Genomic DNA, 17,773 nt, shown 5'->3' on the forward strand with positions numbered 1-17,773 from the left:
TGTAGTACATTTTTAGACTGTAAACCCCAACAGAGATACAATGTTCAAATTCCATGTAGACAATGTTCAAGGTAGGAATCAAACCCATGATGGAATGAGCAGGCTTAAGCCTCGTACACATGATGATAATATTGGACAAATGATCATTTGGGGTTTTTTTGCATGCTAGTCTCATATCGAAAATGAATAGGTTACTAAAGGTGTGAAAATTCTCATAAGACAGAATACAACTCCAGAAGTGATGTAATGTATTAAAATGTATTCTTTTGTTTCTGAGCAAGTGTACCCTTTGTAATTCATTTGTTCTGTCCTTGTAAGACAACAGTTTTTGTGCTTGCCCCTCTGAATAATTTTGCATGATTTGTTGTGATCGGCTCCCGAAAGCTGTGTACTAATGATCAGATAATCGGACAATCGCTCTGAAAGCAGTATTTTTCGTCTGATATTCTCATCATGTGTACTAGGCATTACAGCTTTGTATTGGAACTGTTAGGGAGAGCTGACAGTTCTGTGTTGGGTGGACATACTGGGGGGGGGGGGGTTACTAAAACTGGAGCACTCAAAATCTGGTGCACCTCTCCATGGCAGCCAATCAGCTTCTAACTTCAGCTTGTTCAATTAAGCTTTGGCAGTAAAACCTGGAAGCTGATTGATTTCAGTCCAGAGATGCGCCAGATTTTGCACCCCTCAGTTTTAGTAAATAACCCCCACTCTTTTCTTTTTATGATTTTTTTTTCAATGGCACATTCCCCCAGTGGCAGTTCCCGGCTTCCCATGTTTTTTGTTTGACAAGAAGCTTATACGTATTGCTAAATCCCTGTTGGAGGAATTTCTTCTTCATTCCTGTTTTAGTGATTGGTGCCACCTGGGAAAGAGTTATGGTGGAAATGAACACAGAGAGGAAGATTTACTAAAACTGGGGTGCTCAGAATCTGTTGCAGATGTTCATGGTAACCAATCAGCTTCTAGCTTCAGCTTGTTCAGTTAATCTTTGGCAATAAAACCTGGAAGCTGATAGTTTTTATGTAGAGCTGCACCAGGTTTTGCACTCTCCAGTTTTAGTAAATAACCGCCAGACAGCTATAAAAACATTTTCTGTAGAGTACAGTATTTCTTTTTTTATTGCCCTCTGTGACCCAAATTGGGATGCAAACAGCAATAAGAAAAAATTGTCAGAAGCTCTGCCCATTCTTACACTATCAAAAACAACACCAAAAAATGTTAAACGTCTTTATTGCACCCTTGTTGATTTGTATATGAGATAGATAGAAAGTTAGATATTGGAGACCTACATGTTACAGATTATTTTCAAGTGAAAATATTTAGTTACCTAGTTAGTCGGCTGAAAAAAGACAAAAGTCCATCCACTTCAACCGTAAAAAAACAAACTTATAATCCTATACCCACAGTTGATCCAGAGGAAGGCAAAAAAACCCAGCAAAGCATGATCCAATTTGCTCCTGCAGGGGAAAAAAATTCCTTCCTGATCCCCCCAGAGGCAATCGGATATTCCCTGGATCAAGTTTACCTATAAATGTTAGTAAGCAATTATATTCTGTGTATCCAAATATGAAAACTTCTATCACAATTATCAAGTTTATATATGATTATAGCTGTATCACATTGTCATACCTCAATGATAGTGATACCTGTGAGTATTTTATTGTGAAACCTAGGTACACATATGTGTGAAAAATGATAAACATCCATTTTCATAAAGAAATATATGTATAGTTACTTACCAGGGGCGGACTGACATCTCATGGGGCCCCCGGGCAATAGGGGATCATGGGGCCCCGTGTCCTTGCCCAAACTCAAAAAAGCCTATGAAAAAGGTTAAATGATTATGGAATGCACAGTATTCAAAATTATTTGTAAATACATATTGCAATGAATCTACTCACCTTTGCTGTTTTTTTTGTGTCAAAAATACATCATGTAAAAGAAATGATAATAATAAATATGAAAATGTATAAGAAATAAGTATTATGATTTTCACTTTGCAGTATACACCCTTTTTTGTTTTATTTGGAAAAATCTAGTTAAAAAATAAATGCAATACACTATAAAATAAAATATGATACACTAAACATATACAGGAGTTACTATGCCATGGCATGCAAAGTTTAAGATGGATTTAAAACTATTTTAAATTGCTTGTAAATACCTACTGTAGGTCAAGATAGGCAATATTGTATTTACTCTTGTCAGCCTGTTTTTTGGTAGGAGTGTTGCCCTTTTTTATGTTACATGCAGAATGGAAAAAAAAAAATTAAAAAAAAAAGAAAAACCTTACTTATAGAAAAATAAGTATTATGATTGTTATTTTGCAGAATAGCTTAACTATGAATTAGATTATTCTAACTGGGACTAGGAGGAGCCAGGGGCCTTGTCTGTTCTCTAACATTTGAGGATGACATCACACAGAGGAGTTTACTGTTTGACAGGTTATATATGAGAAAGCTATTGCATACAGAAGCAAGAAAAGGAGGCAGCTAATTTGAAAAGAGGAAGACCTAATGCAATACTGAAGAAGAAGGTTAGGGATGAAGAACACAGAACATCCATAGATAACCTATATACCCAATCACTGCCACGGCATAATGGAAAAACACCACACCAGATAATTGATATAGAAGAGAATTATTGTGAAGTGTGTGGATAGGTAACTACATCTTCAATCTTTTGATTGACTCACAATTGAGTTTTATTTTTACAAAGAAAATCCAAAATCCTAATTTTTATGAAGACATTTTCATGAAAAGAACGTCAAGAATGGTACCTGCCTGGATTGTCCACTGCACATTTATTGGATGTCTCTTCATAGTCTGTACAGGTGTGTTATCTTTATAAACCTGTTGACATAAGAATACATTCTGCATAACTACTACTAAAAGCTTCCAGAATATCTGTTACGATAGACCTGTAGTTAACAAACTTTGGGTTTGTTTTAAAGGTAAAGTATGGTGTATTTCATTAACCTAATATGTTGAGCTATTATTGCAATGTTTACTATAATAATAATCTCTGCTTTCATAATTTACAAACTTGACCTTTCATATTTTTGTATGTATTAAAATGTGATGTTGTATTTTTATCTCTACTCCAATCCATGAAAGTGATTTTTCTACTGGTGCCAGGTGCCTTCAAACTAAACACTTTTTCTGCTCCCTCCTTTTCAAAATAGTGGCAAGATATGTTGGTTGTCACAGCAAAGTAATAATTTATACTGTATATAAAGTGTATGTAAATGTTTTTTGTTTTTTTGCATTAAGGATGGTGCAGGGATGGGTAAGATCCGTTGTCAAGTTTTTACTTTTTGTCTTTAACTCGGTTAGGGACATTCAACCCTTCATTTGGTATGGTGACCATTATCACCAACGCAGAAAGTGATGGGAAATCCAACACTTTAGAGCTGTCAATAAAGTAAGTGTTGAGGGAAAATCCTCCGATGGGGATACTTGTTCCTGTGACAACTGTCCAAAATAAAAAATTCTGTCTCTTTGGAAAGCTTTCCTCTCATTTGCTGTTGCATCCCCAAGAAAGGAGTGAAGGAAAAGCTTCTCAGTAGGAGGCAAGCAGCAATAAATAACCGGATGTGGTTTTAACCTTTCCCTACTCTATCCCAAACCAAAACAAGGTTTGGCTTTACATACACTTTTACAGAAAGACTAAATAAAGATGCAAAATGTTAAAGTATCTAGTAGCTTATGAAACATTACTCTAGCCTTACATGGACTTTAAGTACAGAAGAACCAAATAAATATGAAAATGTTAAATGTATCTGGTGGTTTATGTAATATAACTTCAGCCAGGGCCATTCTTACAGTGAAAATGTGTACAACAGGTTTACTTTAATGCACGGGCGGACTGACAACTCATGGGGCCCCTGGGCAAATGGGAATCATGGGGCCCCTGTGTCCTTGCCCAAACTCAAAAAAGACTATGAAAAAGGTACCTGGGGCATCTCATGGGGCCCCCTACTGATCCCGGGCCCTCCGGCAGTGCCCAAGTTTCCAAATGGTCAGTCCACCCCTGCTTTAATGCATACTTCTGCAGCAGAATATACTTACCTCCCTTTTGCTTCTCCTTTCTCTCCATTCAGCCATCTAAAGGGATGAAAGGAAGTCATGTACAAGCTCCAAGTAGTTCTAGTTGGGATTTACACAGGACTGAGGCTTCTCTCCCTGCTCCTTTGAGACTGTGCTGGGCCAATCACCAAGCTTCAATACTGTCACATGGTAGGGAGAGTAGTCAATGCTCTTCCATACCTGGAAGTATGGGGTATTTCCCTTATTCCGAGTGGCTGAATGGAGGGGCAGGGTAGGAAATGAAAGCTACATGCACAGGCACAATATGGTTTCAGTTTAACCTCAATTCCACAAAAAAAAAACTGAAGTCAATTGGTGAATTAAAGATTCTATTCAGGAAACTGATCTATAGTCAAAATGTTCATTCAGTTTGCTGTGTAGTGTAACTAGATCCATAAAAAAGCAGGTAATATAGGCTCATTATAGTTGATGCAGATCTACATTGCTGGATGTGATTGACATTTGATTCAAGGGGCATTGTTTATTTATCATGTGTGCCTAATAAAGGGCTTTTTTCATTAAGTGGGTGTTCTTATTTTTTTTGCACTTGTTTTTTGAATAGGCAACATTGGGTAGTATGTTCCCTGTGCATAGTTTTAACCAGAATAGGAAGAGAAGTACTTTACAATGAGGAGACTTGCTTGAGTAACAACTGTCTAGGAGAGGATTTCTTGTTGTGGCTCTAAAATGGGAAGTGAAGAAAATTATCTCCAGTAGGATAGACAGCAAAAAAACAGAAAATGCAACCATTACTCATTTAAATTTGGCTTTATATATACTTCAATCTTACCCTATCCTCTGCACCTCTATCAGTACACCTCAGATCATCCAGTGGCCACCGCAGCAATGCCCACTCACAACTCTCCTGCTTTGGTTGTTGATGATAAAGCCTCGTGCACACGGTGAGAATGTCAGACGAATGATTGTCTTTTTTCTTGGTTTTTTTTTGCATGCTCGTCTCATATCGAAAGATTTTACAAAAGTTATGAAAATTCTTGTTTGACAGAAAAAAAATTCGGAAGTGAAGTAATGTATTGTATTGTATTTTCAGATTGCTTTGAAAGTGGTATTTTTTGTTTGATTTTATGATCGTGTGCACTAGGCTTAAAGCGGTTGTCCATTCACAATATAAAAAAATAAAAGTCAGCAGCTACAAAAACTGTAGCTGCTGACTTTTAAAAAATGCACACTCACCTGTCCCTCGATCCTGCGGTGTCCTCACCACAGCTGGTTTCACTGGCCGTCCTCTCTCCCTGGCGCCCTCATCTTCAATGTGGGCAGCTTGCATTTTCACAGCTGGGTGACCACTGCGCATGCACGAGTAGTGCTGCGTTTTCTGAATGGCCCTGTAATCTTCTGGGACCTGTCATGTGTCCCAGAAGACTACGGGCAGGGAGGGGGGAGGACAACTTCCGCTACTGATCACCTAGGTGATCACAGTGGAAGTGGGTACCTGTCAAAATCGGGTACCCCCCCTACTCCCCAAAGGTGCCAATATTTAACAGAGAGCGGGGGACAAAGCCTTAAAGAAGAATTTCCCCTTTTGGGTGGAACTCTGCTTTAAAGTGAAGGATGAAGTTGTCAAATGAAAAAGTTTGAGATCCCTGGTGTGCTGGGCCAGCTGATAACATGGACTGACAATGCACTCTGCTAATTCCAGGGACTGATATTACTCATCCGGTTGATACCAGGGACTCACAGTATGCAACCTACTCATATTAAATACTGACAATAGACAACCCACTAATACCAAGGACTAACAATACTTATCCCACTGATAACCAGCCGCTCCACCTCTGCCACCCCCCTCTGCCTATCCCTCCACTGCCTCCCTATTGCCCAACGCATCAAATTCAAACTACTCACTCTGACCTACAAAGCCATTCACAACACTGCCACTAACTACCTCACCAACCTGATTCCCAGGTACCACCCTATCCGTACCCTTCGCTCTTCACAGGACCTCCTTCTATCTTGCTCCCTGGTCTCCTCCTCCCATGCACGATTGCAAGACTTCTCCAGGTCCTCCCCTATCCTCTGGAACTCACTACCCCAATCCATCAGGCTGTCACCTTCCCTCCTCACCTTCAGGCGCTCCCTGAAAACCCATCTCTTCAGGGAAGCCTACCCCACCCTCACCTAACAGCCGCTTTCTTTCATTCCTCCTACCACTCCATCCCCCACAGCCACTTCCTCCTGTACCACTACCCCCTCCCTCCTAGATTGTAAGCTCGAAAGAGTAGGGCCCTCGAACCCCTCATGTGTTGTTTGTTGTTGCCGTACTGTTTCATGTATTGTCCCCCCCTCTATTGTACAGCGCTGAGCAAACCCTTTGGCGCTATATAAACTCGATGTAATAATAATAATAACAGGGACTCACAATACACACCCTGCTGAATAGTATCCCCCCAAAATAAATCTAAACAGTAAATAAACACACTTTGACAAATCCTATATTCAAAAACAAAGAATGTCTCACCAAGTAAATCCACCTTCAATCACATCATCCAGTAATGCAGATCCTCAATCATTAATATTATAGAGGATTTATAGCGCCAACATTTTACGCAGCGCTTTACAAAATGAAGGTAGACATTACAGTTGCAATACAGTTTTATACAAGAGGAATAAGAGGGCCCGGCTCGTTAGAGCTTACAATCTAAGAGAGAGAGTCAAGTGATACAAAAGGTAATAGCTGTGGGGGATGAGCTGATGAGGAAAGTAAAAACACAATGTATTAGTTAGAAGCAGGATAGGCTTCTTTAAAGAGAAGAGTTTTCTGGGATCATCTAAAGGTGGATAGATTAGGGGATAGTAGGACAGATTGGGGTAGGGAGTTCCATAGGATGGGAGAAGCTCAGGAGAAGTCCTGGAGGCAAGCATGGGAGGAGGTGACACAGGAACTAAAGAGCAGGAGGTCTTGGGAAAAACAAAGAGAGCAATTTGGTTGATATTTTGAGACCAGTTTGGTGATGTCACTGGGGGCAGAGTTGTGGATAACTATTAAAGTTGTTGCTAGTACTTTGAATTTTATTCGTTAGGAGAGTGGAAGCCAGTGGTGAGATTGGCAGATTAGGGTACTAGACACTGAACGGTTGGTAAGGTGGATGAGCCTGGCAGCAGCATTCATGGTGGACTGAAGTGAGGATAGCCTATGTAAAGGTAAGCCAATGAGGAGGGGGTTGCAGTAGTTGAGATGAGAGATAACCAGGGAGTGAATTAGAAGCTTTGTGGTGTTATTGGTTAAAAAGGGGCGTATTCTGGAGATGTTGGGGAGGTTGAGACGGCATGATTAGGACAGGGATTGATTGTGGGCCTGAAAGGATAGTTCAGAGGATTACACCTAACACCCTGGAATGGGGGGATGGGTTGATAGTTGTGCCAGTGATCTTGACAGAGAAATCAGGGGAAGAGGCACACGGGGGAGGAATTATTATGAGGTCAGTTTTGGATAGATTGAGTTTGAGTAAGTGGTGTGACATCTATTCTGATATGTCTGTTAGTAAATCAGTGGTACATGAGGAAACGGATGGGGTGAGCTGAGGGGCAAATACATTATCACAGTGTAACAATTGTTAGTTCAGATTTTTAGTGCTTACATGCACTTATCATTAGATCTGCACATAATATCAGTTCCAGCAAACCTGTAAATTTCCACCTTATTCCCCATCTCCCCTTAGCTTTATTCTTTGTCTTTTTTTATTCCTTTTACTATTGGCATGTATTTCTGTTTTTCATTTTGTACATTTTGCTTACTCATTTTCTTAAGGGCTGAATTATGTCCCAAATAAAATCACTTACATAACTGCAAGATTTAGAAGGCTGCTAAGGATACTCAGCAAGGTTCAGTAAAGACCATCTAAATACTGTACTTGCAAGGAATGTAGACAAGTAGAAGAGACAGGGATCACACTTGTCTCTTAATAGAGAGCAGAGGCGGACTGACCATTTGGGAACTCGGGCACTGCCCGAGGGCCCAGGGTCAGTAGGGGGCCCCATGAGATTCCCCTGGTACTTTTTTCATAGGCTTTTTTGAGTTTGGGCAAGGACACAGGGGCCCCATGATCCCCTATTTCCCGGGGGCCCCATGAGTTGTCAGTCCGCCCCTGATGGAGAGATCAGGGAAGTGCCAATATTGTCTACAGTAGCCATGATATCTCCAATAAATGTCTTGGCTGACGAACAAATGGATTCTGCCACTGGTTTGAAATCCCTGGAAACCTCAGGATCACTGAACCCCAATGCATAACGCAGACTGAGGTACAAAGGATTCCCAAGTGCTTGGGGAAGGTTAGACTGTCCCTATTGCTTGCAATTAACAATCGTAGTTGTACCTATAAGAATTGTAACTCACAATTCTTTTGAGAAAAGGAGATTAAGGGGGGACATGATCACCATGTATAATACATAAGGGGGGATATGATCTCCATGTATAATACATAAGGGGGATATGATCTCCATGTATAATACATAAGGGGGGATATGATCTCCATGTATAATACATAAGGGGGGATATGATCTCCATGTATAATACATAAGGGGGATATGATCTCCATGTATAATACATAAGGGGGGATATGATCTCCATGTATAATACATAAGGGGGATATGATCTCCATGTATAATACATAAGGGGGGATATGATCTCCATGTATAATACATAAGGGGGGATATGATCACCATGTATAATACATAAGGGGGGATATGATCTCCATGTATAATAGATAAGGGGGGATATGATCTCCATGTATAATACATAAGGGGGGGATATGATCTCCATGTATAATACATAAGGGGGGATATGATCTCCATGTATAATACATAAGGGGGGATATGATCTCCATGTATAATACATAAGGGGGGGATATGATCTCCATGTATAATACATAAGAGGGGATATGATCTCCATGTATAATACATAAGGGGGATATGATCTCCATGTATAATACATAAGGGGGATATGATCTCCATGTATAATACATAAGGGGGGATATGATCGCCATGTATAATACATAAGGGGGGATATGATCTCCATGTATAATACATAAGGGGGGATATGATCGCCATGTATAATACATAAGGGGGGATATGATCACCATCTATAATACATAAGGGGGGATATGATCTCCATGTATAATACATAAGGGGGGATATGATCTCCACGTATAATACATAAGGGGGGATATGATCGCCATATATAATACATAAGGGGGGATATGATCACCATCTATAATACATAAGGGGGGATATGATCTCCACGTATAATACATAAGGGGGGGATATGATCTCCATGTATAATACATAATGGGGGATATGATCTCCATGTATAATACATAAGGGGGGATATGATCTCCATGTATAATACATAAGGGGGGATATGATCTCCATGTATAATACATAGGGGGGGATATGATCACCATGTATAATACATAAGGGGGGATATGATCTCCATGTATAATACATAAGGGGGGATATGATCTCCATGTATAATACTAAAGGAGGGATATGATCACCATGTATAATACATAAGGGGGGATATGATCTCCATGTATAATACATAATGGGGGATATGATCTCCATGTATAATACATAAGGAGGGATATGATCTCCATGTATAATACATAAGGGGGATATGATCACCATGTATAATACATAAGGGGGGATACGATCACCATCTATAATACATAAGGGGGGATATGATCTCCATGTATAATACATAAGGGGGGATATGATCTCCACGTATAATACATAAGGGGGGATATGATCGCCATATATAATACATAAGGGGGGATATGATCTCCACGTATAATACATAAGGGGGGGATATGATCTCCATGTATAATACATAATGGGGGATATGATCTCCATGTATAATACATAAGGGGGGGATATGATCTCCATGTATAATACATAAGAGGGGATATGATCTCCATGTATAATACATAAGGGGGATATGATCTCCATGTATAATACATAAGGGGGATATGATCTCCATGTATAATACATAAGGGGGGATATGATCACCATGTATAATACATAAGGGGGGATATGATCTCCATGTATAATACATAAGGGGGGATATGATCGCCATGTATAATACATAAGGGGGGATATGATCACCATCTATAATACATAAGGGGGGATATGATCTCCATGTATAATACATAAGGGGGGATATGATCTCCACGTATAATACATAAGGGGGGATATGATCGCCATATATAATACATAAGGGGGGATATGATCACCATCTATAATACATAAGGGGGGATATGATCTCCACGTATAATACATAAGGGGGGGATATGATCTCCATGTATAATACATAATGGGGGATATGATCTCCATGTATAATACATAAGGGGGGATATGATCACCATGTATAATACATAAGGGGGGATATGATCTCCATGTATAATACATAAGGGGGGATATGATCTCCATGTATAATACTAAAGGAGGGATATGATCACCATGTATAATACATAAGGGGGGATATGATCTCCATGTATAATACATAATGGGGGATATGATCTCCATGTATAATACATAAGGAGGGATATGATCTCCATGTATAATACATAAGGGGGATATGATCACCATGTATAATACATAAGGGGGGATACGATCTCCATGTATAATACATAAGGGGGGATATGATCTCCATGTATAATACATAAGGGGGATATGATCTCCATGTATAATACATAAGGGGGGATATGATCTCCATGTATAATACATAAGGGGGATATGATCTCCATGTATAATACATAAGGGGGGATATGATCTCCATGTATAACACATAAGGGGGGATATGATCTCCATGTATAACACATAAGGGGGGATATGATCTCCATGTATAATACATAAGGGGGGATATGATCACCATGTATAATACATAAGGGGGGATATGATCTCCATGTATAATACATAAGGGGGATATGATCTCCATGTACAATAGATAAGGGGGGATATGATCACCATGTATAGTACATAAGGGGGATATGATCTCCATGTATAATACATAAGGGGGGATATGATCTCCATGTATAATACATAAGGGGGGATATGATCACCATGTATAATACATAAGGGGGGATATGATCACCATGTATAATACATAAGGGGGGATATGATCTCCATGTATAAATACAATAGTGGTTCATATAGTGAACTCGGTGTAGAGCTATTCACCCTGAGGTCATCACAGAGGACTCTACATCTGGAGGAAAATAGATGTAATCTCCAAATACGGAAAGGTTTCTTCACAGTGAGAGCTGTAAAAATGTGAAATAGACTCCCTCAAGAGTTGGTTCTGGCCAGCTCAGTGGATTGCTTCAAAAAAGTCCTGGATTCTTTCTTAGATACACAGAATATAACTGGATATAACATTTATAAGTAAAGTTGATCCAGTGAATATCTGATTGCCTCTCAGGGGATCAGGAAGGATTTTTATACCCTGCAGGAGCAAATTGGATCATGCTTTGCTGGGTTTTTTTGCCTTCCTCTGGATCCACTGTGGGTATAGGATTATAACTTATTTTAATGGTTGAACTGGATGGACTTTTGTCTTTTTTCAGCCAGACTTAACTATGTAAAAAAGATGTACTTTCTGCTATGCATTGCTTTCCTCCTAGGTGGTACCAAATATGCGGGGGTCAAATGCTTCCACATTCTTTATTCTTTATCATCACTTACTGCTGCTGGATCTCTTTACTGTTGTCACAACTGAGCTATTTGCAGCATCCCAGTGACCAGTTTCACTACCACCTATGCATGTCAATGAACTGACTAGACAGACTGCTCTGCACTGGCTACCTGACTTGGCAAATATAGTAAGGATGTAATTAGAAAAGTAACAATGCCAGGTGCTACAGAAAAGGGGGGGGGGTGCTTGATGAGCAAGGATGACAGACTATCTATATCTTTGGATAATCCCATGATTTGTAGTTATGCTTTTTTGTTGTTACAAAGTAGATAAGGGGAGCTTGAGACAAAATGCTAGGATATAGCTGCAAAAATAAGAAGTTAAATTGCTTGCCCCTAGCATTCTAGTCTTGGTTACGGTTGTTTGATCCACTGAAACTGCAATGAGTGGCATGGTTTCATAACCATAGTTTAACACCACATTTTACTGTGCATGTCTGATACAATTGTGCTGTAATATAGGTTTTTTTTATATACCCTGTAAACAGTCCATTCATTGGCATTGCTTGAAAAAATGTAAGTCTCAAATATGCCATATAATTTGTTATTATGTTTTTCATTATTGTTACTCAGCGGGGTTGATTTACTAAAACTAAGGAGTGCAAAATCAGGTGCAGCTCTGTATAGAAACCATCAGCCTTTTTATGTGTGTGGTTTTTTTATGGTGTAAAAAATGGCACTAAGAGAACAATTGTTTTCCATGTGCCCTTGCATTGATCAATGCAGATCAACGCAGCTCAGTGCACCTGTTGTGAATGAGCCCTGAATAGTTTATCTTTAACCGCTTGCCGCCCTGCCACTGTGTATATACGTGTGCAGGGCGGCAGCGGAGCGCAAAAGCACGTTTTAAAATGTGCTCCGCGCTCCCGACACATCCACGGGTAAGGGGCGCGCGCTCCCGCCGACCCGCGGGTGACACGATTCGATCCAGGAGGGATCAATCATTAGATTTCAGCCAGTGATTTCTGGCTGAAATTACATGATCGGTCCCTGTCCTATCCTGTCCTGTGTTGACATGTACACAGGGCAGGATATGATGTCATTCTTCTCTGCCTGGACACATTCCGTTCCAGACAGAGAAGAAGAAACATTTAAACGTGAGTAAAACAGCACACTGACAGTTAGAACACTCTAGAGGACACATTTAACCCCCTGATCGCCCCCCCCCCAGTTAACCCCTTCACTGCCCTGTCACCAGTGTCACTGATCAGTGAAGCGATTTTTACTGATCACTGTATCAGTGTCGCTGGCGACTTCCGATAGAGTTAGCGCCCCTCCCAGATAGCGCCAGTTTGCCCGCTAATACACCAGTAGTCCCGGCTAACCCCTTGATCGCCCCCCCCCAGTTAACCCCTTCACTGCCCTGTCACCAGTGTCACTGATCAGTGAACCAATTTTTACTGATCACTGTATCAGTGTCGCTGGCGACTTCCGATAATGTTAGCGCCCCTCCCAGATAGCGCCAGTTTGCCCGCCAGTACACCAGTAATCCCGTTTAACCCCTTGATCGCCCCCCCCCCCCAGTTAACCCCTTCACTGCCCTGTCACCAGTGTCACTGATCAGTGAACAGATTTTTACTGATCACTGTATAAGTGTCACTGGTGACTTCCGATAGTGTTAGCGCCCCTCCTAGATAGTGCCAGTTTGCCCGCTAATGCACGGGATTTTTTTTACCAAAAACATGTAGCAGAATACATTTTGGCTTAAATTTATGACTAACTTTGAGTTTACGATATATTTTTTATAGCTGAAAGTAGAAAATATTGTTTTTTTTTCAAAATTTTCGTGGTTTTTTTGTTTATAGCGCAAAAAATAATAAGCGCACAGGTGATCAAATATCACCAAAAGAAAGCTCTATTTGTGTGGAAAAAAAGGACGTAAATTTCGTTTGGGTACAGCATTGCATGACCGCGCAATTATCATTTGAATTAGTGCAGCGCCAAACAGCAAAAAAAGGCCTGGTCATTAAGGGGGGTAAATCCTGTGGAGCTCAAGTGGTTAAGGGAAAAATAAGAAATGAACATATTTTTGCTGGGAAAAAATGTGCATTTATTATATTTTCCCATGGGAGCCTACAAAGCATTACAGCCATGATCAGTGGTTCACAGGAGCAATACCAGGCTCCTGTACTTTTCTACCAGCTTTATTCTGATTTAGCTGATTACCGCACTTGTATTCCATTGAGAAGGACAAGTCCAGCTGCCACGATGGCAGACAGAACTTGTAGTTTATTTGTTCACAGATCTCTTTGAATGAATGACGGCTCCACCCTCACAGCCTCACTGAATCTAAAAGTAACAGCATCTGCAGGGCAAAACAAACCCTGAATGGTGTCACAGGGAGGGAACTTTGGAGTGCAAGGTGGGTGCTTAGGTACATGTTACATGCTAAATATGCGTGTAACATGTAATATGTTTTTAAAGGGGAATTTAGCCTTTAACCCTTCCTGCCAGGTCCATATGTCATGTGACCTGATAGCGGGGGTCTTTTACACAAACTGGTGGCTGCAGTCACTGGGATTGTGTATAAAACTGACAGGCAGACTCCTGCCTATCACGTGGAAGCAGTTGGGTGGCTGCGCTGCTGCCCGATCGTTTCCACAGTCCCCAGTATGGGTACCCCCCCTCCATGTATCTGGGCCCCGCTTTCCCATCCGTGGGTCCTGGGAGCACCATGGCGGGTGCCAGTGGGTGGAGGGAAGAGAGAAGAGCAGATGAAAGTTTGCTCTCCTCCCCTTCTTTCTGTGACCCGATATGTGTGACATTACTTCTGGGATAATGCTGTCATTTTCTTGGCTAGGACAGCTGAGAAGCAATGTATTGTAATATGCTCTGCATTGCAATACATTGAGTGGAGGCTGGAGAAGACATGCAGGGTCTTTCAGACCCTGCATGTCTTAAAAAAGAGAAGCTGTCACCTAAAAAAGCAACATTTATTTTTTGGGTGGGGGGGGGGCATGTTATGTGCTTGGTTGTAACTTTATTTTGTTACTTGATTAACTTTTTTTTCATCACATGTGATGGAAAAAAAAAGTTAATTAAGTAACAAAATAAAGTTACACCCACGCACATAACATCCCCCAAAAAATATTTTGAGGCCCCCCACCCCTACACATAGGCACGTACAGACGTAAAGGGACATTTCAGCGCCGATGCATGAAAACATCAATTGTGATACCCGTGTTACATATAACTGCACATGCCGCACTGAGAGCAATAGTTCTAGCACAAGACCTCCTCCATAAACGCTAAACTGATGACCTATGGGGGCTTTTGAAGCATCACCTATAGAAAATATGGGGTACTGAAGTTTGTCATCATTTCTTAGGAGCACACAAATTTAAGGTTTGGCATGTTGCGTAGATTTTTAAGTGTTCTTACATGGCAAGACCACTTACTGTTATCTCACATATATACTCTTATTATTATAGCCAAATTTACCACCCTAACTCCTCCCACAGTTTTTACACTACATAGACAGTAATATACCTAACGTGCAGATTGTTCCCGATTGGTGTGCTATTACTTTGTGGAACGTTTCGCCGAATGGTTCACGAAATATCGGCGTTTTTGTGGTGAAATTGGTCCCATAGGAATGAATGGCGGAATGTTCAAAACTAGAGTGGGAGCTGACAAAACCTTTTCACAGTTACTCCAGCCACTCCAACCAGTTACTCCGCCCACTCCAACCAGTTACTCCGCCCACTCCAGTTGTAGACTACTGAACCAGCAAACACAAATGCTCCTGCGCTTGGGGATGGACTCGATGCAGGCTACAACCACATTAAGAATGTTCTGGAACATGCACACCTTGCTGCCCTCAACAGACCGGGGGAATCCAAATATACTGAATGAAGAAAGAACAAAGAGAGGGCGCACAGGCCTAGTGCATTACCATACAAAATGTTTAATAAGAAATAAAATAGGTGTTGTACTCACAAACGACAATAAAGTCAAGGCACATCATAAAAGAACAGCTGGGTCAACACCGCGCTGAGTAACAGTCCGTAATGGGGAATGTAGACATCCAACAGCTGACGCGTTTCGAGGAATTGCCTCTTCCTCAGAGCCAACTGGCCAAATGTCTGCTCCCTCTTTTATATGCTCACTACTAGTTGAACCAAAGGTCACATAGTATAAGTAAACACAAAAGATCTATAAAAATATATATGTCTAAATAAAACCATATGAACCATAAGAAGTGTGAAAATGAAAAATAAAAACTTCTTTATATATATGTGTAACTTTCTACTTCTTTATTTTTCATTTTCATGCTTCTTATGGTTTATATGATTTTACGATTGTCACTAGTTTCAATGGTTTTATTTAGACATATATATTTATATATTTTTATAGATCTTTTGTGTTTACTTATACTATGTCAATTGCCCCTGTGACTCCTCCACCTGCATAGGGGAGTGTCCAGGACAGCCCATGTGACCTTTGGTTCAACTAGTAGTGAGCATATAAAAGAGGGAGCAGACATTTGGTCAGTTGGCTCTGAGGAAGAGGCAAGTCCTGGAAACGCGTCAGGCTATTGGATGTCTACATTTCCCATTACGGACTGTTACTCAGCGCGGTGTTGACCCAGCTGTTCTTTTATAATGTGCCTTGACTTTATTGTCGTTTTTGAGTACAACACCTACTTTATTTCTTATTAAACATTTTTTACGGCAATGCACTAGGCCTGTGTGCCCTCTCTTTGTTCTTTCCTCAGTTGTAGACTACTGGTGGAGGCAAGAACACTTCACACAATTTCCCCAGAAATTGTAGCTTTTCTAGTTACTCAGTGCAACCTCATCTTTTATATTTTACCAAAAAAAATTGGGTAATTTATTGTGTTGTTTTGCCCTAAAATTCACTTTAGTGTGTTTTTTAACTGAAATTTTTAATTTTCTAGACCTTTGTGGTAATATCGTGTGACATAAAAAATTGGAATTTTGTGTAATCTTCAGGCCTAAAATAACTTTTTAAACATGTGTGCAAAAAAAAAAAAAATACAAAAACGGCTCTGGCAGCGAAAGGGTTAAACTTGATATCAGTGGTGCAAGCAGAATCTGCTGTTAACAGAGAGCTGATAAATGTAGTTCAGACAAAGGACTTAAATTGAAGCAGCCAAAAGATACAACCCCGCTCCAAAATGCTGCATCAGTGCTAAATAATTCATTATTACCTACCCTTCACTTAGTGTATGGTGAGGGTAATGTCACGGTCCTTCCAATGATATCCTGGAAACAATGGGGATCCATGCATAAGCATCTTCTTCATGAGATTTGGGATAGTCAGCACTCCCATAATCTTTTCCAGAAGGATCTTGACACCACCCACCCCAATGTAGAGCTGAGTGAAAGGAAGGTAAAGGTAAATATATTATCTAACTTTTCTTCCCAGATTTCTTTACAGCATAATGCGGCATTTTAGAATAACATGGGAGGCATGTTAAATTAAGTAGACCTTGCATTTTAGTGTAAGGTCCATTTTGAGTATTTACACTAACCATATACCTATTTATACCAAATACCATATTTTGTAACTCAGAAAACATCTAAAAGGTAATTTGTAATGCTTATTACCATGAAGTATTTAGGCTGATTTCTGTCATACAGTATCTGGCTGAACTGACAATGCTCCAAAGGGTGTAAAATAACAGCTGGGTCCAGGGGAGGACTGACCATTCGAGCACTCGGGCACTGCCCAAGGGCCTGCGGTCAGTAGGGGGCCCCATGAAATGCCCCTGATACCTTTTTATAGGCTTTTTTGGGTGTTCTTTGAGTGTGGGTGAGGACACGGGGCCCCATGATCCCCAATACCCGGGGGCCCCATGAGTTGTCAGTCCACCCCTGGCTGGTTCCCTCCACTTTGTATGTTACATGAGTAGCACCCAGAAGACCTAATGTATCTAACCCCAAACAATCCACATGAAGGAAAGGTTTTGCATATGCTCAGGACAAATTGCAAATAAAGTGGGAGAGAAT

At 40.5% G+C, this 17,773-nt stretch overlaps 1 protein-coding gene across 1 annotated transcript in view; it reads left to right on the forward strand.

The window, feature by feature from the left end:
* The first annotated feature begins 14,472 nt into the window (after window positions 1-14,472).
* The window catches only part of LOC149466002 (5-hydroxytryptamine receptor 3A-like), a 35,048-nt gene continuing 31,747 nt past the window's right edge, over window positions 14,473-17,773 (forward strand). Inside the window, exon 1 of the mRNA XM_089673110.1 lies at window positions 14,473-14,485. Within this exon, the coding sequence (XP_089529236.1) occupies window positions 14,473-14,485 (13 nt within the window). The remainder of the gene's footprint in view (window positions 14,486-17,773) is intronic.

This window comes from Staurois parvus, unplaced genomic scaffold (genome assembly GCF_062004578.1).
Source record: "Staurois parvus isolate SC_StPar_1 unplaced genomic scaffold, SC_StPar_1.0 ptg000135l, whole genome shotgun sequence".
Lineage (NCBI taxonomy): Eukaryota > Metazoa > Chordata > Amphibia > Anura > Ranidae > Staurois > Staurois parvus.